Genomic DNA, 24019 nt, shown 5'->3' on the forward strand with positions numbered 1-24019 from the left:
CATTCCTGATTTTGTATATTCCTCCATTTTGGTATTTTAGAAAAGGACAAACAAGACCTGTTTAACCTCTTTCAAGGATTTGATGTCAATCTCCTAACCCATACCTTCTAGGCACACTGGGCTATATGGGACACAAACTGCACACTACTGTCCTAGCACCCTATTAGTGTTACTGTCTCCACACCAAGGATGCCATGAGGGACACTAACACTTGCAGATCCTGATCTCTGAGCAAACATTCCCAGGAATGGGGCTATCATTACTTCCTGCAGGCAACTTGCTCCAAGTACAGGAAGCCTTAGTGACCTAGGTATTTCTTACATGCTGGACATCCTCCTCCATGGAGAATCTAGCAGTCTTATTAAGAGGAGATTCAAGATCACTAGCATTCCTATTGTCAATGAGTTTCTATTTTCCAAATTATGTCATTCTGTTTGAAAAACTCATGTAGCAATGATAGTGTAGCTCACATACTCACAGTGGAAGGATCATGGTCAGAGGGCAGGCCTAGGAAACTGAATGCCTGGGTTTAGACCCTGTCTTTCTGTTCAACTAAATGCCCTTGAACAGGTTACTTAGCTTTTGGTGCCTTGATTTCAGTGACTGTAAAATGGAACTAATAATAGCATCTACTTTATTGAGTTATTATGTAGATTAATGAGTTGAGACACTTGAAGGACTTAGAGCACTTTTACTGTCATTTCCTGGTGTGTAGAAGGACATGAGCTGCCCCACTTCCTCATGGCTCCATACAGTTACCATAAAGATGAAATGAGCAAGTCACATGAAAGGGCTGGAGCCAGGTCAACGAGAAGATGCTGGGCATCAGCATTTTGGTCCCTCCCTCTATTCAACTTCCACCATCATTAGCAGCATGCAAGCTGTATGGGTGCTGGTGTGGAGTCCCATATAGATGAACCTAGAAAAGGACCTGCTGTAGGCTCTTAGTGCTCATAGGCTAATGACACAAGACACATAGCAGGAGCTGAAAGTCTATTACCCAGGCTACAGAGAAGATGTTTCCCTCTTGGCATGTTCAGAGAAGACAGAATGTCAAGTTGCCATCGTTGGGCAATAACATCAGTACTTAGAAAGACGCCTGATGTTTCCAACCCTAGCTCTGCTAGGAATGCAATGGGACATGCTATCATCATTTTCTATATGGTAGTTTCAACCATTCTGGAATGATGTATTGGCAGGATAATGATGATTCTAAACTGACAAGTACCAAACAGACATTTGGGTTAGGAGCAGAAGATGACAGCAGGCAGAAAAGCCAAAGTGTCCAGCACAGGCAGTGAGGCTACAGCAATCTTAAGCTTAGCTTGTTCTCCTGGAATCTTTGGGAACCTACAGGAGTTTATCTGTGTAGAGCAGCACAGAATGATTTGTGGATATGGCCTGCATCTGAGTCACTTGAGGGTTACAGGCTACAGTGGAAACCCAGATCCTAATTCAGTATCACTATCTCCATCCCTGAAATGGGCTTGGATACCTTCCTGTTTTATCATGCTCCCAGGTAAGATAATTCACACTGGACTGGGGGGAGGGGATAGTTCCGTAATAGAGTGCCTGTCTAGTATGTGAACATGGGTAAAGACCTGGAGACCATTCTTAGCACCATGAGGGGTCGGGGGAGACACTTTGCTTTAGGAGAATTGCTGCTTTCCCCAAAGTGTTGCATCTGTGTGTATATTGGGGGCTGGAGTGGAAGGGGACAAGAAAGCATGAGACTAAAGGCTAAGCAATGAGGGCAGCCAAATGTGAAGCACATAGAAGGCTTTGGGGTCTAAAGTGCTTAGATGTGAGAGGCAAAGGTAACCCTGGGACTCAGCCAGGTGAAAGCAGTTCAAATCATAATTCTCCCACTAGCTCCTGGTAGATTCTTTCTCTCTCCAGGTCTACCGCCAGTAGGTAGATTAACTAGTTTCCTAAACAGGAAAAGGTGATAAGCAATATATTCTTCTTAAAGGTGTTGTAACACAATACATGATAAGGTCGTTGGTCCAGAGGTAGAGTGCTTACCTAGGATATACAATACCCCGGATTTGATCTTCAGCAACCCAAAATAAAACAAACAAATAACAACAACAACAAAAAATATGGGCCAGAAATCCTATTCTTTCCTCATGACTCCCTGCTAAGTGATCTGGTTCTTTGCACATGGGAAGTAAAGCTATGTATGCAGTTTCTCTGCATGCATGTATTAATCATGTTCATTCTAAAAATTTCTGTATTTGATGGTGCTTTGACTTTTGTGTGTATGGGGGTGGGGGGTTGTTTGTTGTACTGGGGATTGAACCCAGGGACACTCTACTGAGCTACATCCCTAGCCCTTTTTTATTTTATATTTTGAGTCAGGGTCTCATTAAATGTGAAGACTGACCTTGAACTTGAAATCCTCCTGCCTCGGCCTCCCAAGTAGCTGGGATTACAGGTGTCTGCTATCACACCTAGCTGTTGCTTTGACTTTTTGGGGCCTTGCTGACCTGAGAAAGGGCTGACCCTCCCAGACTAACTAGAAATAATAAACAATTGTCTGCAAATAGAGTTTTCATATGCCAATGAACCAACTCAGAGGCACACCCACCCACATCCTTTATCAAACACTGCAAGCCAATCTTACCCTGTCCTAAATCACCAAAGTACCAGTACCAGACAATTAAAAACTACCTGTCATATCTTAGAACACACTGAAATTATTCAAACTGTCCACTTCCAAGCCTGCTCAGAGGTTCGCTCAGCTCTTTCTTTCCTGCAAAAATCACAATAGAGGCATATCCACAGGCTTGCCTCTCACCCCTTTTGCTTCCTGAGCAACCCCAGTTGGCCTTGTGTGGCATGATATGGACCCTTCTCTTGGGAACTGAGGGTAACAAGCTCTTTCAAAGAGTTCTCACTAAGGAGGCCGGGCTGGGGAGTAGGCAGGGAGGGTGGGCAGGGCTCACCCTTGTGCACAGCGAGCAGAGGTGCAAGGGTGCTCTGGTGCCAGACGGTGATAAGCAGAGTCCAGGGCAGCACGATGAGGACGATTGCAAGGATGTCCCGTCTTTTCGGCATCTCCAAAGCTGGCTGCGCCCACAGCTCCTCATTACCTGAGTGGTGGTAAGGTCAGGAGAGGGGTGGCCACAGGGCAGCGGCAGCACAGGGGAGAAAAGAAAAGGCATGGGCTGGCCGGCCAGGCATGGAGAGAACAGAGAAGCCGAACGCTGGCTAGCAGGTCTTACCAGCACTCACAACCCACCCATTGCGGAAGCAGGTTTGCAGAGTCCAGCCTGACAGGAGCCTGAGAAGGGGCGGTTGTCCAGGGGTGAGGTCAGGAACCCTCAGAGATGGACACCTGTAAAAGAGAGCAGAAGAGGATGGCCAGAGACCGAAGCATGGAAGTGGACACCCAGCAAGAGTCAGGTCCCACTCTGGGACATACAGCATCAAGTTTCTCCATGGAGTCTTCTTTGGTCTTCTCTTTGAAGACCTCATCTTTGCTGAGGGTACATTTATAAGAGTCAATAGGGTATAGGCATTACAGGTACAGCTTCCGAGACACCTGTTTGGTTTAAGTCCCGAGTGTTTCATCAATAAGCTGTGATCTTTGCACAATTATATCAACCCTGTTCTGCAGTTTAGTTTTTCTCATCTAGAAAATTGGGCACCTACTTTCCAAGGCTGTTCTCAGAATTATATGAGTTAACATTCATAAAGCACTTAGGGTAGTCTCCCATGTAAGTGTACAAGAAATGTTAACTTTTGTGATATCCAAATTTGTGGGCCCAGATTTTATTTTTTCAAGCCTGGGTATAGCAGCAGAGTTGAGAGGCTTCCTTTGAGAACAAGGAAGAGATCTTTTAGGGTTAGGCCATGGGAGGAAATGTGACAAATGCATTCCTCTGTTAATGTCCCTAGGAAATTCTTTTGGAGCACCTGCTCCATGCAGGATGAGTGCCAGGTGCTGTACTTGGGCATCAGCAGGGAGAAGGGGTGGTCCCTATGGGACTGCTACATCATGGGGAGACATTTCCATAAATGGCAGCAGCAGGACCCCAGGAAAGGCATCCCCATGAAAAGAAAAGGCCTGATTGAGTTTGTTTTCAGTTGTGGCAAATCTTCTGGCAGTCATCCATTCTGGGACTTATTCCTTCCTAGGACAAGGGGAGTAAATATAGGCACTGCGGAAATTACCACATCCTTTTCCTTTCCTCCTTCCTTCACTTCTGTGCTGAGCACTGTGCAAATGTGCCAGGGGGCAAGAGGGGGAGGGGAGAAAGGGCAGCCTTGGGTGCCCCAGCAAAGCCCTTGATGTACTCATCACCCCCAGAGCCTAGCACTGCATGGTGACCAAGTCTGCTCCAACCCCAGCCCATGTATGCTCTCCATCTCTGGGAGGATTGAGAGATGTGCTGACCAGGACTTCGTTGTCCCCCAGTTTTGGAAGTAGTATGCTTTATTCTCAGGTCTTAAATATGATACCATCTGGAGGACCAAACTTTGCCTTCCATTCTGGTTTCCTGGGTCAGTCAGCAGCCCCTGCCTACCTCTTCCCACCAAAGGCCCACAGTCTCCAGAGTCTGTCTACAAGGGCAGATGGCATCACCCTCCCTGCCTTCCTTAGGCGATGGAACACTAGGGTTAAATGAAACAGAGGCCAGTGGTGGGGCATGCGGTAGGACCATCATTCTGAGCTGTGTGCTCCATTCCCTACAGCAGGCCTTGGCTGACCCTGTAAGTAACAGAGCCCAGTGGCATACAAGAATGCTTATGGGTCTCATGTGAGAAGCAGAGTGACTTATGCCACACCCTCTGGATCAAATTGCAGGCCACCAGGAGGGTTCCACATCAATGCCATATTCCGGCTGATGTGACCTTATGTTACATCTAAAGAAGGATGGGGAGTGCTATGTTTTAATATGGTTTGTCCTCTCTGAAACTTGTGTTGAAATTTGATTGTCATTGTGGCAGTGCAGAGAGGTGGGCCCATTAAGAGGTGATGATATTATTATGAGGGATTAATGCCTTTCTCACAAGAGTGGGTTCATCCCTGCAAGAGCAGGTTGTGATAAAGCAAGACTGTCCATCATGTTTTATGTCTTCCATTTGTGTTTGCTTGACCTTCTGCTTTATCATGAGTTGAAGCAGTATGAGGCCCTCACTAGCACCATGCTCTTGGACTTCCTAGACTCCAGAACCATGTGTCAAATGAACTACTTTCCTTTATACATCACCCAGTCTCAGGTATTCTATTACAGTAACAGAAAATAGACCTAAACTGGGAGGCTAGGCCTGACTGAAGCTCCCAAAACATCTGGGAAGATTGATTCTATGTTCTTAGAGATTCACAAAGAAGCTTTCTTCAATGTCTCTGGTTTTCCAGAAGCTTCTAATTCCAGGATGGAGAAAGCTGAGGAAAGGAAGTGAGCACCATGCCCACTCAGTCCATGTGTGTCTAGCCCCCATGTCAGTACTTTCCTGCTTTTAATAACTTGTCCCTTCTGGGAAGTCACTTTATCCCACAGCTCCCACCTTTGACACCTGCTCAACCTCCCACTGGTCTGCTTGGGCTGTTGTTAATGACAACATGGCTTCCCATAGCATTCATGATGTACAAAGACTAAGTTCAACAGTTAACACACATCTTCTCCCTGCAGTCCTCACAACCACCCTGTGAGGCAGGTATTATCATGATCCCTATTTTATAGCTGGATTCATGAAAAGAGAAAATAAGTAATTTGCCCCTGGTCAATGATTAGGAAATGATGCAGTCAGATTTAAATCAGGATGATGTGGCTATATGCTATCATCAGGAGCATGCTTGAAATCCTCAGAACCTGGGCCAGGCACAGGAACACATACAGGCCACAGGCTTTCTCTGGCCTGGACAAACACCTGTTCAAGAGCCCCTGTCCTCCACCCCAGCTGCTTATGCCGTGGGTCCCAGAACCTGCCTAGACAATGGAACAAAAAGAAAAAGGGGAGAGATAGGGACATGGTGCAAGAAGACACAGGGAATCTGATCCCATTTAGTTTTTGGTCAAAATATCTATGAGAGGAAAGGGAGGGGAATGAGGGAGAAAAGCTCTAAAAATAAACTTGCAATAAACCCAGTTGTGCATTAATTACTTTGGAAGCCATTACGGCTTGAAAACCCCATAACTTTAATGGAGGCTATTATAAGCATAGTGGCAAAATCGTGGAGCTAATTACCAGCCGGTTATTAAGTAGAACCAAGAGAGCCCTCAGTCTTGGAGAAAGCCATCTGGCCAGCAGGGGGTGGAATCATGGGAAATGATGCCTGAGTGTGTGTAGGGGGTGGGATTAGGTTGGGGAGGGTGCACCTATGCCTGAATCTAAGACAGGGCTGCAGGGATATCCAATGTGTGTTACTCCTCTGCAGCCTGCAGTTTCTACTTGGAGGAAGGATGGTAGTTGCCTGTGGTTGCATGTTGTGTCCACTGTGGAACTCAGAATGGCTTCTGGACCCTTGGTTGGGATGGGCAGAAGAATCAACACAAAGGTGGTAGAGAAGCCTGGTCCAGCCAGGAACACCTAGGAAAGCAGAGAGGATAATGGTGGGGAAAGCAGGGTAAAGGAGGAATGGTTGGGGTTGGGGTGGGGTTTACATTGAGAAAGGAAATGTAGGTGTGAGCAAGCATGAAGACCAGGTCTGCTGTGGCTGTTTCCCCACCCCTACGCTCATACCCATGCCTGTGACAGACCCTGACTATCACCAGTGTCTCCCTCAGCAAGTGAGGACATGAAGAGGCTCCCCTCTCCTGAGTGTTCTCAAAGCATCCACTGGGCAGAGACAAAGCCTACATTGTGGGTATCATGGGTGAGGCCCAGTGGGGGATGGTCATTGAAGGAGGAGGAGTAGCAGCTGGTGGCAGCAGAAGGCAGGACTGTGTCCCGGTCAGCTCCACATGGGACTGTGGTTATGCTGCTTGCCCCTCTTGACTTCTGCTCTCATCCTTAAAGCATTGAGATCAGTCAGAAGAATTTTAAAGTATTTTCAGTTCTTCCATTTTAGCTTCTTGAAGCTAAGATAGTTGGGGCTCTGTGAGAATGAGGAACTGTCCTATGTTATGATTTAGATGTGAGGTGTCCCCCAAAAACTCACATGAGAGACAATGCAAGAGGATTCAGAGGGGAAATGGTTCTGCTCTGAGAGCCTTAAACTAATCAGTGATTTAATCCCCTGACAAGATTAATTGGTAACTGAAGTGGTAGAGTGTGGCTGGAGGAGGTGGGAATTGGGTGTGGCTTTGGGGCGTATATTTGTATCTGGCGAGTGGAGACCTCTCTGCTTCCTGACCACCATGCGAGCTGCTTCCCTCTGTCATTCTGCCATGATGTTCTGCTTCATCTTGAGCCCCAAGGAATTGAGCTGGTCTTTTATGGACTAAAACCCTGAAACCATGAGCCCTCAAATAAACTTTTCCTTCCCTAAAATTGTTCTGATCAGATCCTTTAGTCACAGTGGCAAAACAAAACAAAACAAAACAAAACAAACAAACAAAAAAACCAAACTGACTAAAACATCCTCCTTGAAGCAGGTGGTGTCCAGGTGGGCATCTAGGCCAGGGTCAAGGCCAGAGGAACAAAATCACAGCTACCCATTGGGACTGAAAGAGCATGTAAACCTTTGGAGATTTGTCATGTCTGGAAAGAACTATCTACAGCAATTCATTGACTTTAGGGTGCCCTGGTATGGATGAGTGATCGAGACTCAGCTAGAAATGTGGCAAGTCAGGCTGGAGAGCCCAAGAATGGCTGGGTCTGAGAAGGTCAGGACAGTGTACAAGGTAGGCTCAAGGATGGTCAATTCTACAGGCTGGAAAGGCTTTTTTTCTGCACCTGCATTTGTTCAAACAAAAGCCTCAGTAATGCCCCTCATCCCTGAAGATGGGGCTCATTAAATTCCATTTGACAAATATTATGCACATCCATAGTTGAACAAAGCACTGTGGGTGATACAGCAGTGTTGGAAGAAAACAGGGGCTTGCCTCCAAGGTTTCCTAGTCCAGAGCAGGAGACGATACACAGGTCACTCCAAGGCAAGTGATGTGTGAGGTGCACATAATGTTTGAGAGATGTGTGTGCATGTGCACATGTGTGTGTGCTCACATGTGTGACAGAGGCTGGTTACAAACAAGCTCAGGACTTGTCCGCACCACTCATCTCTGGAGGATAATCAAAGACTTTTTAACCAATAAGATTAGAAGCAATAGTTAGTTGGTTAATCAAAAGAACGAAAGTGGGGGTCTTTCAGAATGATACATACATACACGTCATACATATTTCAAGGTAAGTAACTTTTGAAGATCCAGATGTTGATCCTTCCCATGAATGCAAATATGTTATCTTTTTTCCAAAATTCAAACTGCCCATTGCTGGCTGGTTTTTAGCATTTCCACTTTTTCAGCACAGGGCCAGGGTTTCTCCTGTGCCAAGAGGCAGCCAATGGGACATCTGCACTGAACTGGCATTAACCTCACCATAGCAAGTGCTCATTGTAGTTGAAGAAGTGGTTAGAGAACTGAAGGACACTTCGTGAGCAGGCTGAGTGCAATACCCGTTAGAATGCTTATCACTTGTTCCCATCAATCTTCAGCTAATTTGGAGACTGTTTTTCCCACACCCACCATACAGTCTTTTGAGAGCATTCTATTTCGTTTTCATAGGAAGAACACACTTATTTCAACACACTCTTTTAGTGGTATCTCTAATGTTCCATAATGATAACAAGCACTATCATCATAAACAGGTTGGGAAAAAATGTTTTGACTCTCAGTAAGCATGTACTCAGGGGCTAAATGAGCCAGGGGTCTCCAACCCCTTCATTCCTCTGGTACTGGCCTGGCTCAGTGTGCTTTATGAACTGAATGGAGTATATCAGGCAACTTGCTGAGTTAGTTGATCAAAGAAAGGTTGGTTCAGAAAGTTCTGCTGGGTTGGGAATGTGGTTCAGTGGTAGAATACTTGTCTAGCATGAGTGAAGCCCTGGGTTCCATCCCCAGCACTGCCAAACAAATAAAAAACCCTACGTTCATGCACAGAAGTGCATTAATATCATATCATTCAGGAGTCTGGGTTTTCCAGACAAAGGTAGATGCCGGAGGTTCCTTGCATGGGATTATAACCAGCATCACAGAAGTTGCTGGGGGAGCTGGTGTGCTTGGAGAAGGTCCCCAGTCCTCTGGGCATGGGAGTGGGGATGTGACAACAGGAGGAAGATTTTAAAGAAAAATAATGGGAGGGATGCTGGCAAGGCTCCAGCATCTCCCTCCAGGCCTACATAGGTCCTTCCCAAATAGAGGGAGACACAGACTTTGTCCCAGAGATCTGCATGAGCCCCTAATGGGATCAAGGGATTAGTATTGATTCTGCAGGCACTGCTCAGAAAAAGCCCAGTGCCAGAGCTAATCAGCTCCCAGCCCAGTCAATCCATACTTCATTAACCTGGCCCTAGCACTCTGGCCAACAGCACTTGCCCTGGGGCCCACACAGCCACTGCTATGAGGCAGGACACAGGAATCGACAGAAGCTTAGAGAGACTGCATGACCCAAAGACTCAATGTTCGGGGTAAGCAGAGGCCTAAAACTCTGTATGCAGCTGCCTCCTTTTGCTGACACATCTAGATCTTGCTTCCTGGATGTCCTGGCCCACACATGGGCCTATGCTCTGGGGACGTTTGCCCCAGGGTCTGATTGATCTGACCTTTCTGTGTCTATCCCCACCCTGATGGTCAGGTCCAGTATCCCCGGAAAGGGTCTATAAGACTCTGAAGGCTGAAGGGCTTCCCTCCCCAACTCCCATGGTGCTGCATGAAGGAGTAGAGGAAGGCCTGAACCTGGGGTTGTCTGTCCTGATTACCAGGCCTGACCCTTGCTGGCTGGCACCTGTGGATGCTCTGGTAGAAAGAGCAGCCTGTATTCCTGATCTTCTGTCATCTCATTCTTTTCTAACTGGGAAAAACCAAGCCAAGTAATCAAATAGAAAGGAAGTATTACGTCAATTCAGACATGGTGCAAAGAATACTTTTATGCTTTGATTCCCTTCTAGGCCAAAAATGTCAAAAAATATTATCCATTGAGATTTTTTTCTTTTTTTTTTTAGGAAATTCCGTTGTTCTTTTTCACTTCTAGAAATAGCCTTCAGATTAGATTTGGATTATGATTCTGTGAAAAATGAAAATTGGGTTTTAGTTTAGTGTGGTTCTCTGCAAGTAAAAGTTCACTCTAGTTCATGGGAGGAATTTGAACAGAATAAATATTGACCCCAGATGATTTTGCTGATGTTCCCTTAGTCATAAAGTTAATGATCTCCAGGTAGAAGTACTTCCACTTGCCCCAGAGTCTCAAGGAGTGAGGACCTGAAAGCAAAAATCAAGTGCTTTGTCCTATGAGAACAGCACATGTTCCTGTCCTCTTTGGAATACACTGGATCTAGGGTACAAGCAGACAAATGATCTACTGCTTGGCTCTTTGAGAGTAGGAGGAAGTGTCAGCCAATGAAACAAACCTGATAGAGAACTGGGCACAGAAGGATAATGGTCAGCAGGACCATGAAGGACTCCCAGTGAAAAGCCACCATGTAGACTGACTGCTCATTCTCAGGGATGGGGGGGGCACTGTGGCTGAGAAGGTGAATGTATCCAACAGGAATGTGCTAACCATCATAGGACAGCAGTCAGAACAGCACAGAGCCATTCATCTCTTGCCTGCATGATGTGGAAACAGTGACTATCTTTGGGGTTTGAAGGACCAGGAAGAAGTCCCTGCAAAAAAGCCAAAAATACAAAACACAAAAAACAAAAAACAAAAAAAAAACAAAAAACAACAACAAAAACCCTGCTGCCCAACCTGGATCAGAGGAGAGGTTTGATGTTGGAAAGTGCAGGCCTTCCCCACCTCCTTTATCCTTCTTCCTTGATATCCTCCCCGTCCCTTGCTGTAGGCCCATTCTGGTAACCATGTCAGCTTTTGGAAGGGAATGCCACTATTTCCATGGCAAGCACATCACATTCACTTTCTATTGATGTCTAACAAATGATCATATTCTTAGGAGCTTAAAATAGCACCCATCTGCTCTCTTCAGTTTCCATGGGTTAGGAGTCCAGGCCTGGCTTCACAGGGTCTCATGAGGCTGCAAAGGAATGACCGGGCTGTGTTCTCATCTAGAGGGTTGACTGGGGAAAGATCCATTTTTAAGCTCACTCACGTCACTGGTAGATTCCACTGCAGTGGGGTGATAAGGTTAAGGGCAATGGCTACTTGCTGGCTGTTGGCTGGGAGTGTGCTCTGCTGCTAGGGGCTGCTCTCCTCACAGTACCTTGCCACATGGCTCCTTCCCACATGGACTTTTCCTTTATCAAAGCAGCAATGAGAGAATCCAGAGCAGACTGGAGTTCTACATAACACAAAGTAATCGTGTGAGTGATAACTCTCATTTTTGCCATGTTCCACTGGTTAGAGGCTCATAATGGGGGTCTTTCACACCTACAGGGAGGGGATTAGACAGAAGTCAGAGATTGTAAGGAATGTCTTAGAGTCTACCCACCAGAACCAGGCAAATAGGCTACCTTTACCTTTAACTCCTCAGCTCCTGCCCAGCTCCCACAGCTCCTGAGGGTCACAGAAGGGCACAACCACACCCATTGCCTTCCAACACCTCTCTTCCATCTTCTCTTCACTCTCCTATGCCCAAGTAGAGTGATCCATGCAGGGACAATACTACACTGGGAAGAGCCTGGACCCTGGACACCCTGTAAACCCTCTTCTCTGTATGACTTTGGCAAGGGAACCTCTCTGTGCCTTGGTTTTCTCACCATAAAATGGGAATAGGATAGTGTTTCCCCTCTAGGTTGTTAGGATAATTAGAAAAAGAATAATCCCAAACTATCTGGCATGTGTTTGGTGCCAATAAACAGACAGTCCTGAAGCTGTTATTCTCACAGCTTGGAAAGGGCCTGGCATGGGATTCTTGGCCTTGCTTTCCTCTCCTTCTAGCTAAACTGCTGGCTGCTGAGAGGCAGAAGGAAGCTGCAGATGCTGGGGTTCCCATATCAACATCAAAAGGAGAAGTAAGAAGAAAGAGAGTGGCTGGAATAGTCAGAGATAATTCCATGTCTCAGGGGCTAACCTTGGCTCTACCACCATGGTATGAAGCCACTGACAAGTCCCTTTGTGTTCTCCTGGCCCCATTTCCCCCATCTCCTGATGCAGTGCTGTTCCTGGCATGCTTCACTGTGACATGCCTAAGATCCAACCACCATCTTTCTTCCCAGAGCACCCCTATACAAGGGGATGTTTTTGTCATCATCTTGGAGAACAACATGAGAATCTCAGGGCTGTTCTTGATCTTCCTATAATGGTTGGGCCTCAGCTCCTAGATGTCTGCCTCAGGCCTGAAGCTGCACCCCTCTGACACAGGAAGAGAGTAGCTCCTTGCCTGTAGTAGTCTTCCATTGTGATTTGATTCCTGCCTTTCCTCTTCAATCGAGAATGCACCACCCCCCTGCCTGATCCACCATACAGACTTATTCATGCTCAGTATCATTCTGTAACTTTCCTTGGCAGTAACTTACTTAGCCTGGTGTTCAAGGTTCTGTGCCCTCTGCCCAGAGACCCACTGCTCCAACTCCACCCCTTCCTATTCTGTAGACACTTTTGCTCTTCACTCAGAATCTGCCTCTCTATTCCAACACAGCATACTGCTCTTCTTCCGGAGGCACTGGTGAGAACTCTGGCAGCAGGTGGACCCATCATGGTCCATGTCAGATGGTAATGCCCCACTCCCATCCAAAGCAAGATTGGGGGCAACCCCAGGGAAAGAATCTTAAGTTAAGCTGCTCAAAAAGCAGCCAGGCTTGGCTTTCACAGGCCAGTTTCCATCCAATGTCCTTCCATCAGCAAGTCTGCCTCCTTTCCTTGGCTTCCAACCTGCCTGCTATTAACCTCTGCCATTGCTCAGTATGCCTGTGGTACCTAGGCCTGAGTGGCTGTCACAGGTCCTTGTCTAGAAATCACAGGATCAGTTTGACCATTCTGCCCTTTTCCCTTCTTACCTAACCCTCCTCTTAAAGCAGATGATGTGGAAAGATGTCAGTTTGGCAAAGGTGACAGGTGCCTGCCCTTCCACTCCAACCTCTTGGATGTGGTATTTGTAATTCAGCTCAGGAAAATGGCTGGGGTCCAGCCTTTCATTCTGACAACTCATAGAGTTGTCTAGGCAAACCACAGAGCCTCACTATTGAGTGATTTTGGAGGGTAGGTAGCTCTCTTCTTGACACAAGTGCACAAACATACATGTATGTTAATGGGCATGAGTATGCATCCTCTTGGCTGTTTCAATTATTGCTTCTGAGCTCTGTCAGGGAATCCTATGATTGCATCCCTGTTCAAATAAAAGACTATCTCATGTGCTCTTGGCACACAACAGCCTCAGGTCCTGGAATATAGATGGGATGATGCCAAGATGTCAATTTGCTTTTTCTGCAGTGCTAGGGTGGGCAGACAGTTCCTGCTGAAATCTGCAGTTAACACAACTGCTCATGCTTAATGGTGATGTGTGGCTTCAAAAATGATTTCCCATTTGTTATCTCAACTAATCATTAAATCCTTATAACACTAAAGTCTTGTTTCTGTTTTACAATTGAGAAATTAAAGCATTAGAGAATTTTATGAATGTTCCAGGCAGTGACCCTGTTGCATCCCTCTTGGGTTGAAGTCCCCTGCTGGCTTCCTCCAGGGAGTTTCTCACCTGTGGCCAGTCAGCCCTGTGCCTTCAGCTCAGTGGGAATATGGGGTTCCTCCTGGCTGTGTGCTGAAGCTGCACACTCAGCTGGCAACTTAGGTTTCCCTACCCTTTGTTGATTAGAGTTAGTAAGACCTTATACTATTTTATGCAAACTAGGACACTTTTGAAGATGTAATGAGGTGATAAAACAATTAACAAGAGCCAATGGGTCAACATCTGTTATGGTCTGAGATTGTTCGAGTGAAGTGAGCATCAGGTTCCCCTAACCAGGGCCCACTGCCACCCCATATGCAGATGCCAGCTATGGGAGCAAATGCAAAATAAAGACGGGGCACTTTTCTCCTCTGCTCACTCCAGTCCTACATGCAGTCCTCCACTGAGCAACTTCTATGAACTAGCAAACCCAAATGGCTCCTTTCCCCTCTGCTCCTTCCCTCTGCATTATGAGCTCTGGGAGCAAGTGGTTCTGACTTGTTGCTGGCAGGAGCATCCTCCTATCCTTTGCCTGCCTAACCTCCTCAGGCCTCTCTGGAGACAGGCAGAGAACTGGCAATGCATTTCACCCCAGCTCTAGGAAGAGGTCACACTAGGATTTAGTTCCTGACCCCAGGTTCAATGCTCTTGATGTAACTCACCAAACTTCTGTTTTTGAAGACTCTGTCCAGGTTGCTGCAATGCTTAGTGTGCTGTGAGAGGACTGTGGGCCCACTCAGGATGTGTCTACAGCTCTACCTCCTACTGGCTCACACCTACTGGGTCAGCACCTGCTTAGTGGAGGAGGGGTTCAGTCTATTCTGCTACCAAAGAGGAGGGACTGGTGGGGCAAGAAAATGTCTACAACTATTCATAAAACAGAAGCAGAAAGGACCACAGGTGCAACTGGCCAGGACATCCAACCCCTCCCTCTACCATGCTACCATGCACTAATAGTGACAGAGAACGATCAGGAACCCAGAAAGAATGCAATACCCAGGGAATCCTGGCTTGAGAAGGTGGGAGGGGTGCTACCCTCACTTCATCAGACCCTAGAGACAGGACCTGAACAGGGCTGCCCAGGTGCTAAGTACTGGTTGCAACAAAGGTCTCTTAGGCCAGATGATGGGGGTGCCCACCTGCAGTATGGACCTGGCACAGATATCTGCAGAATCCCTGCAAGACCTAGATACCAGAACCAGGTAAACCAGGTGGATCTAGCCCCAGACCAAGTATCTCAGCCTTGAGTGGGCCAAGACAGTGTCATGGCAGGGCTGAATATCCGGCATATCAGCTGGAGTCTGAGGCTTGGCACAGACTGCCCTTTCTATCCCGGAAACAGTTTCTGGAAAACCTGATTGTCACCACCTCCAACCTCAGAGGTTTTCCACCTCCCTCTGATACAACTCCTCTGCCGCTGGGGTCCCTGTTCTGGGGTATCAGTTAAGCCTACTATCTGAATGAGAAAGTGTTAAAGTAAGGGGCTAAAGGTGGTTGTGAGGAGTATAGCCTACAAATACTTGTGAACCAGAGTGGTACAAGCACAGCAGGTGTGAATGTAATGAATGGAGGGGTCCTTAAATCTCAGTCCTGCAGATGGTAGATTATGCTGACACTATCTATATGTTCTACAGCCATATATTATACAGCAATATATTATACAGCAAGTGTCAGGGTGGCTATGGATCATCGATCACTAAGATGGAGCCTGAACACACATCACAAAGGTGCATGTTCAAGGCAGGCTTGCCACATACCCAGGGGGCTCTCCAGGATCTTCTGGGTACCTGCCCTCCAGCAAGGATTCTGGAAATAGAGGGACAGATTTCACTCTCAGGGTCCCAGGAAGGCGGTAGAGTAGAGAGGGTTTGACCCAGGACAAACAGTGGCATCGCTCCACTGGTCAGTGCGTCATGTCTTACCTCTTTCATTGTCCTCCTCCACTTTCTGAGGCAGGGTACACTCATTCTGAGGGCTGTCACACATGGGCCTGGCACCTGAGAATGTTCAGGCGCATAGGACAGATGAAGGGAGCAACCAGAGGTGCTAATCAGACAACAAATAAAAGTGGCCTCCTTTATGCTCTGTGCTCCCATGACTTCTGGTACAGGGCTTCACTCTAAGCACAAAAGCCTGCACTTAAACATAGGTTTGCCCCTATGTTTAGACATCCCCCAACTGGAAAGGACAAGAGAGACCATTGATTGAACAGTTCTTACTCCATAACTTATCATCAAAGAAACTGTCCACTAGCTGAGTGAATAAACAAAATGTGGTATATACACACACTATTGTTTATCCTTAAAAAAGGGAAGGAATTCTGACACCTGCTGCAAAATGGATTAACCTTGAGGGCATTATGCTAAGTAAAACAAGCTAGCCATTCTAGACAAATATTGTATGATTCTGTTCTTATGAGCTAACTGGAGTTATCAAGTTCATAGAGAGGGAAACTAGAGCAGTAATTGCCAGGGGCCACAGAAAAGAGTAGTTGGGAAGCTGTTTAAAAAGTACAGTTTCCAATTTGCAAGATGAAAAAGTTCTGGACATCTGTTTTACAACAACGTGAATAGAGTTAATACTACTAAACTGTACACTTAAAATGGTTAGGATGGTAAATTGTATGTTACATATTTTTGACAACTATTAATAACAAAAACACCTGTCATCCAGAAGATCTATTTAGACAGGGTCAACAATACTTCTCAGGGTCTGGAGATACTTTCCCTGCACAGAGCTGGACTGAATGCCTGTGTGTGGTCACGGGTAGGATGCCTGTGTACCTTTTTGTCACTTGGGAAAATCATTATGAGGAATCAGGCACAGGGTATACCTCTAGGAAGCACCCTTTAGAGGTTCCAGATGTGCCACTAAGAGGAATGTACACCTGTGCAAGGCAGCCTGTAGTTGTCTCCCATACTGGTGCCTGGGCAGCGTCAGAGACAGCAAGCAGCTGGCCTGCTTGTTCTGAGAGAGTGGGAGGGAGATTTATGACTGGGAAAAGAAGTTAATATCGACAAGTGAAGAGTTAGGAGAGTAATACTTCATCTAAGTTCAGAAACTCTCTGACAGTGGGAGAGAATCATACACCAGGCGGCTGTATGTCAACCCAAGCAGCCAGCAGAGCCAGGGTCCTGGGCCAGTGATGTTGATCGCAGTGTGGGTGCCACCTGGCCCCATCCCTTGGCTTCTGTAGGATCAGTGTTCTCCCTGTGAAACAAGCAATGTCCTTTCTACTTTGTGGTCTGTGGATAATGGGAAGGTGAAGGATAAAGGAAGAACTGATGGACAGTGAGAAAACAGCAAAGGGCACTGAGTCAGGACAACTAAATATACACCCAGAACAGCCACTAGAAGGGGACATCTCTGCAATGACAATGTCCCTGTCCCTACTAAGGCCCCATTATTTCATTCACTGTGCCTCCCAGGGGACACAGTTTTTACTGACAGCTCTGAAAGCAACACTGATCTGCAAGGGTGTCAGGACAGTGATCATGGGGGAGGTAGCTGAGGATTGTCCCCAGATTTTTCTCAGGTTCACAAAGACACTACCCCCAATCAGAGGACTTCAGGTCTAGGCTAAGTAGGAGCCAGATAGCCCCAGAACCCAAGTCTTAAGCTACTGAGGGCCCCCAACAGCCCATCCAACCTGACTCTTTCAGACCAACCTTATTCCCTTAATAGTGTTCATGGATATTCTATAGCAGACTAGAGATTCACTGACTTAATTGAAGTTTTGTATGTATTTTTGATTCACTGTCTGTGGTCTAAAGGAACTGATCTTCCCCAGGGCCCTGTCAGAATTTACACCATATCCAGATCCTCTCTTGCCCCTAAACTATCCCTGGAGAAAAGGGGACCCAACTCTAGCAGAAGAGAACAGGGTACCTGTTAGAGAGGGAGTTGGGAATCTTAGGGCACAGGGTGGGTGCTGTGTGGCACACTCGGGGCATCTATTCCCTCATCTATAAAAATAAGGGAGCAGCTTAGAGTCACAGAATATGACTTCTGGGAAAAGTCTGGCAGACCAGTTACTCTGGTGTCTATTCCCCAGTCCATGGCTCCTTATGACCAGGACCTGCTCCTCACATCCATTTTTGTCTTCCCTTTCACCTCTGGCAGCTTGTCTCTTGCTTCTTGCTCCTGAGGTGTTTTATGGAGAGGTTCATTAGTATAAGTTATTTGGGTGGGGAACTATTTACTCGTCCCTGTTCTCCATATTTTAGATGAGGAAACCAAAGCTTCACAAATTCTGTCACACAATGTGCTGCTGACACAGCAGGGACCATAACCTGGGGCTCCAGCTGCACAGTCAGCTGGGTGTGTGACAGCTCTAAGTTCTGTCTAGCCAAGGGCCTCCCGCTGCTGCTTCCCTCTGCTGAGCTTAGGGCCATAGCCTCCTGGCTTTCTTCCCCTCAAGACCAAAGAGGGGTGAGCCTAAGCAGTGCCCTGAAATCCCTTCCTTCATCTCCACTCAGCAAAAAGTCATGGGATCTGACTGACACTTACCTCGCATCTTTTATTTTCAACTCTGGGACTTAAATGCTTTTGGATGAGAGCATTACCAATAAAATAGAATTTCCATTGTGTCTACCTTCAAATGATAAGCCCCTTTCATTTACAAATGAGGACACAATTCCTGTCTTATTTTATTTGTCTGGGGTGCGTGGCACATGGGTTATTATCTGGTCACATTCTTGTCATGGGTGAGAGAAACTGAGATTCAGTAATGGGCAGAGTTATAAGAAACAAGGTCACATGCTGATGGAAGACAGCCTGGCACAGAGTAGGCTATTCAGTAAGTCAGTGAATTGTTAAATAAATGAATAATACAAACTGCTTTCTATTTTCAAATAAAAAATTAAAAAGCATCTGCTATTACATGTTCTGAGCGATTAGCATGATTAACTGTAATGACTCATTCCCTTCTCATCAACATCCTATTATTATCCCCATTTTAGAGATGAGAAATTGGAGGCAGAGTTTAAGCAAGTCTCAAAGTCACACAGTAAGCAGCAGAGTGGGGATTTGAGTCCAGTCAGAATAGCTTCAATGGCTATACTCTTAGCCACCTTGCCAAACCATCTATGAAGACAGAGGGCTACAGCATCTCCATGCAGGAGAACTTTCTGCACTGTTTGGAATGTTCTATGCCTTGTTGTCCAAAGTGGACACTGCTTAGAGTATAGGGGAAGTAGCCTAGTGTTAAGCTTCTAACAGGTTCTGTACCATGGTCAAATGAATAGCCCAGAGCTCAAAGTCAAGAGTTAAAAGGGTGACTCCTGGCCTCCAAAGGAAGCAAAATGGGAAGAGGTGAAGGAGCCCAACCTGCTCCATATAGCAAGCCAGTAGGGGAGAGCAGAGCCTGGTCTCCCACCATGGTCACACTCATTCCATCACCACACCTTCTTGTCTCTGCTCTCTCTTCTCCCCCATCCTTTTCCCCTCTCTTTCATGTGCACAGATGAGGGCTCATATCAGAAACTCATATCCTGACATGGCTCTGTACACTGAGCTGTGGGACCCACAAGCCCCTTGGGCAAGGATAGTCCTTAAATCCAGTCAACTCTTGATCCAGACTTCAATTCTCTACTCTGGGGCTTATCAGTGGTAGCAAAGCCTTAATTCCTGCCAGGCACTTGGCGGGGAGGCTGCCTCCTGCCCTGCTGTCAGCTGGTGTGTGCGCAAGGAGCACAGACTCATTTTAATATTGGCTGGAGCCAAACCTCATTAGAAAAGTAAATTTGCTATAGTTGCGGGGGGGGGGGGAGAGAGAGAGAGAGAGAGAGAGAGAGAGAGAGAGAGAGAGAGAAAGAGAGAGAGAAAGAGAGAGAGAAAGAGAGGGAGAGAGAGAGAGAGAAGAGAGGAGAGAGAGAGAGAGAGAGAGAGAGAGAGAGAGAGAGAGAGAGAGAGAGAAATTCATATAACCCTTCCAAAGCTAAATAGAAAATGCTAATTTTGGATGATTTGATGCTTTATGTACCCAGAACCAGATGTGGAAGCCAGAACATAGAAGATGTTTAATCAGTGTCAGTGAAAGTGGGCAGTTTTGAGTGATCTCTGACTATCCTTTCACCTGCAAGCATGTATGATAAGCTGTCACAGATTTGGAGTTTTTGTAAGTTTTGTGAAATGTTCTTTTAAGATAAGCATTGGCTGATAAAGTGAATTACACTTAATTATTAGACACAAAAATAATATTATTGTTGTTATTTACCTAAGAAATGTTGGGGGTTCTTTGTTCCTACATAATGAAGGGCTGGGTTCAGCCCACATCCTGGAGGTATGGCCAGTCAAATGTGGTCAGGACTGGATGTGGGACAGAATGTATCTATTCCTTGGAACTGGCTCCAGGGCTAATCTGGCCAGAGAGTTGCTACTCCAAATTCTAGAGCTATCCAGATGCTGAGAAAATGGGAGGCAAGCAAGAAAGTGTGTAAAATGAATAAATATTTGTCTAGTACTTCCCCTAAAAAACTGGTGAGAAAAGGGTTCCTCAATTTACAGATATTCAGAAACCTTATAGGGCTCAGTTTTTTCTAAAGTCCACTCAACTGGTCAGAGATAGACTGAGTGAGATGCCAGATAGCCTGGCTGGGGGCTATCCCTTCTGCTCTACATCCACATCCCCTTGGCTTTCAGAGATCTTCTTTCCTGGAGGACTGGATGGGAAGACTAATACATTAAGGAGGCTTCTCTTTCTCCTCCCCAGGTGTCAGGCTTGCCCAGACCTGCATCATTCCCCCCATCATCCTGTATTCCAAGACCAGAAAGGGTGGGCAGGGCCAAAAGGTGGAGAAGAGCACTCAGCACTGTGAGATGGCACAGCTGCAGGGGTGGCCTCACAGCTGGTTTCCTCTCTGCCTTTGAGCCTCCCTCTGAACCCCTGCATTCATCAGAACCTTCCGCAGTAGAATGTCCCTGGGTCTACTCTGAGGGACCTCCTGCAGGAGAGGATGACTGCCAATGTTAGGATGTTGGGGGTTTGGGAAGGAGGAACCATGCCTGCCCCAACCCACTCCCCAATTTGCTAGCCCTGCCTTCTGCGGGTGTGCCTCCCTCTAGTCTTTGTTTGTGGTCTCACTCTGCCTCCTTCCCTCTGCCTCTCTCAGACTCAGATTTGTTCTATTCTTCAGGCAAGTCTCAGCAGAAAGAAGCACCCAGACATCTCTGTACCAGCTCATTCTCTCTTTCAGTCACACTGGACCACCAGGTTTCCCCAGAGCCCAGGCTTCCCAGTCAGGAAAGCAAAGCTCCTGATCTGCCTCATCAGCCTGTGCCCCACAACTAGGAAAAGCATAGCTGACTTGGTCTCCTCTCCCTTAAAAACTACTGTGGGAAAATCTGTCTATCCAGAGAGCTGAAAGGAAGAAAAGGGCTTCTTTTGGAGTCCTTGGTCTCTGCCATGGGCTTCCATTCTTCACTGGAGCTGTTCCCCCTCAGTGATTTACCTGCCCCAAACTTCAGGTGGAACGGTTAGTCCCTGCTCACCCTGGAACATACATGCACATATTCAACCCAGCACATAGGAGCTTTTAGCATGCTTGAACACAGCTGATTCCCAAACACCTAGGGTTCAGCTACAGAAATGGGAACAACAAGGCATTGGCTTCAGAGCTGAATGGGGCACAAATATATTAATTTTACTTCTTCAGCTAATCCTAGCAAGCATTTTTCTCTCATCCAAAGGAGCAAAGGGAAATGGCATGCAGGTCCATAACATTTGGGAGTGCTGGGCATGAACTTGGAAGAGTGGGAAGTCTTCCTGTGGGTCTCATGGCGAAGGGTCTTTATTCCATAAGAAGACAGGGAAGGCTTGATATTTGGTTCAATAAGGTCAATAATAGTCACCAACTAAACAGGTTCAAGGAGAAAATGTGTCAACTGTGGGGTGGCTCTTGACAGAAGCATGGAGATATAAGGGCAGAAAACAACTTAGGGCTAAAGTCTTGCACAGCCCCAGGCTTCCTTGAGTCCAGTAACTTATGAAACTGTGTGCCTGCCATTTTCATACAGATACACACAGTAATGTCACAAAGCTATGCACTCGTACAACCACCCCCAACTATTTTAAACAGTGCATACCATGTACCCCAGGTTCAAGTTCCAACTGGGTACTGCAACCAGACTGGCAGGCATGCAGACTGAGTTACCCCCACCAGCATGGGCTAGCCACTGTCAGCAAAAGGCCTTGTCCAGGGTACTGTGTAATAGATATCTCAGGAGTCACTCAGCTCCTTTCTACAACAGACCATCCAGCCAGTGTACGGTTGAGATTAGGTCTGGGGGCTAGGGGGTGAAGACCAGGTTTATGCATGTGGGGTGGGGGAGGGGCTGGTCTCTTGACCTTTGCTGCTCGGTAGAAAGCAGTCACTCTCTTTCCCTGGCACTGCTGGATCTGGTGGCTTCCTTCTTTCTTCTTTCCTGCCTCAACTCTCAGTTTCCTTTTTTGAAGTTATATGTTCTGGCTCTGGAGGATCAGGACATCAGGCCTGAGCCCAGGTGCAGTGGACTAGTGATGAACTAGTCCTTCCTCCTTCCTGCTTGCTAAATAGAGGGTCTTAAGGACCCTTTGCCATCCTTGCCATCTCTCAGCCTCTCAATATCCCCAGCAAAGCTGCCAGCTCCAGTCCTCTGAAAAGAGTTAACTTGTCAATTCCAGGGAGCCGCAGAGCGGGTGTGAGTGACTGTTGGGGAGCAGGGGTGGGGTGGAGGGTGGCGGGTGTTGGCCACTGACTTCTCCCGGTCACCGGGAACCACCTGCTGAGATGGCAAGGGATCAATGGGCTAAGAGCAGGTCCAATTGTTAGAAGCTGTTGAAAACCAGATTTTCCCTTTATTCGGGTCCGATGAGGGCAAGCAGTACCCAGGTTTTGTTTCGCAGCCCTTGGGCGCAGGCCTTCCAGTCCCGATCCCCTTTCCAGCAGCCCACCTGGGCACACCATACACACACACACACACACACACACACACACCACTGCGCGCACCCGGGAGGACATGGCGTGGGTACAGATGGGGACGCATAAAGGGGTTCTGTGAGCGGCAGCGGCTCCCGCGGGAGCGCAGGGCTCGGGGGATACTGACCTGCGGCGACGAGTCGGGATCGTCCCCGGCGCGTTCCATCCCGGGCGGCGGCCCCTACGCCCCGGCCCCGGCGCCCTCAGGCTGCTGCCTTGGGCCGCGCGCTCCTCCCTCTCCGGGAGCACTCGCGCTTCGGGCCCCCGGGGGCCACTTCATAGCCTCAGGGTCCGCGCGCTCGCCTGCAGCCCGGCTCTAGTCCCGCCGCCCCGGCCCGGCTCCTTCTGGGCTCAGCGAGGCGGCGGCCGGAGCCTGGGAGCGCGCGGGAGGGCGCAGGCAGGGAGGCGCGGTGGGGGGCGGGGAACCGGAGACAGAGGTGGGGAGGAGAGTGGAGGGGAACGGAGCGGAGGCCCAGGGGACGGAGGGGGAAGCGCGGGGTGGCCGGGCGCGCGGCCGGAGCCGAGCCGACCGGGCCAGCGCGCAGTCCCCTCGGCAGCGGTGGCGGTGGCTGATGCGCCGGTGCAGCCACGGCTCTGACAGCGCCTCCCGCCCCGCCTCCACCCCTACTCCCCTCCCCCACTACCCCCGCCCCCAGCGAGCCGGTGGGACCCGCGCCACTAATGGTCCGTACCAACCTCGCCAGCTGAGGCGGGGGCGCGAGGAGGGAGGCCGATGAGGAGACCCCCACCCCCCGAGATTGGTATCACCTACCCCCATCCCCTACCCACGACACACACACCCTTCCCAGCGGAGGCGGCTCCAGTTTTAGGCGCTTGGAGCAGGGACTGCGGGAGGGGCCCAACGCACCCGGGGTCTCGGCTCTCTAGAGTTAAAGCGCGCCGGGTCCCCTGCTTGTACCCCCATCCCACCCCGCCTCCATCCTGGCTGCTCCTGGCGCCCAGCTTGGCAGGCTTTCTCAAAGGGTGATTGTTTCCGGGCTGGGCTGTTGGGGGGCGGTTCTCTAGGACCAAGAGGCAGAGCTGGAGAGCAGGGAGGGTGAGGCTCCCTCCTTGGTTTTGGGCGCCTGGGAGTGGAAGGAGTCTGGTGGGATGGGTGATATCTTGCCAGGACACGGGGCCACTTTTTTGAGGTGAAAGTGGGGATCCTCAGGCGCCGGCCAGTGGGGCGACCCCACCTGTGGGTACAGCTCCCTAGTCGAAGGGCATGTCAAACTACTGAGTGTCCATGTCCTCCACTCTCGCCCAGAGCAGTGCATTAGACATTACAAAGAGAAGATAGGGAGGTACTGCAGGGGTGCAAGGAACCAAGAACTGA

General features: G+C 48.1%; 1 protein-coding gene across 3 annotated transcripts in view; it reads right to left on the bottom strand.

Annotated features, from left to right (window-relative positions):
* The window catches only part of B3gat1 (beta-1,3-glucuronyltransferase 1), a 29551-nt gene extending 6248 nt beyond the window's left edge, over positions 1-23303 (bottom strand). Inside the window, exons 1-3 of one of the 3 annotated variants that reach the window (XM_047516445.1) lie at positions 22811-23303; positions 2949-3340; positions 2674-2755 (exon numbers count right to left, since the gene is read on the bottom strand). In XM_047516445.1, the coding sequence (XP_047372401.1) occupies positions 2674-2680 (7 nt within the window). In that variant the 5' untranslated portion in view covers positions 2681-2755; positions 2949-3340; positions 22811-23303. The remainder of the gene's footprint in view (positions 1-2673; positions 2756-2948; positions 3341-22810) is intronic. The other 2 variants (XM_047516444.1, XM_047516446.1) reach the window with 2 other exon arrangements.
* Between the last annotated feature and the right edge of the window lie 716 nt (positions 23304-24019).

This window comes from Sciurus carolinensis, chromosome 11, assembly GCF_902686445.1.
Source record: "Sciurus carolinensis chromosome 11, mSciCar1.2, whole genome shotgun sequence".
Classification (NCBI taxonomy): domain Eukaryota; kingdom Metazoa; phylum Chordata; class Mammalia; order Rodentia; family Sciuridae; genus Sciurus; species Sciurus carolinensis.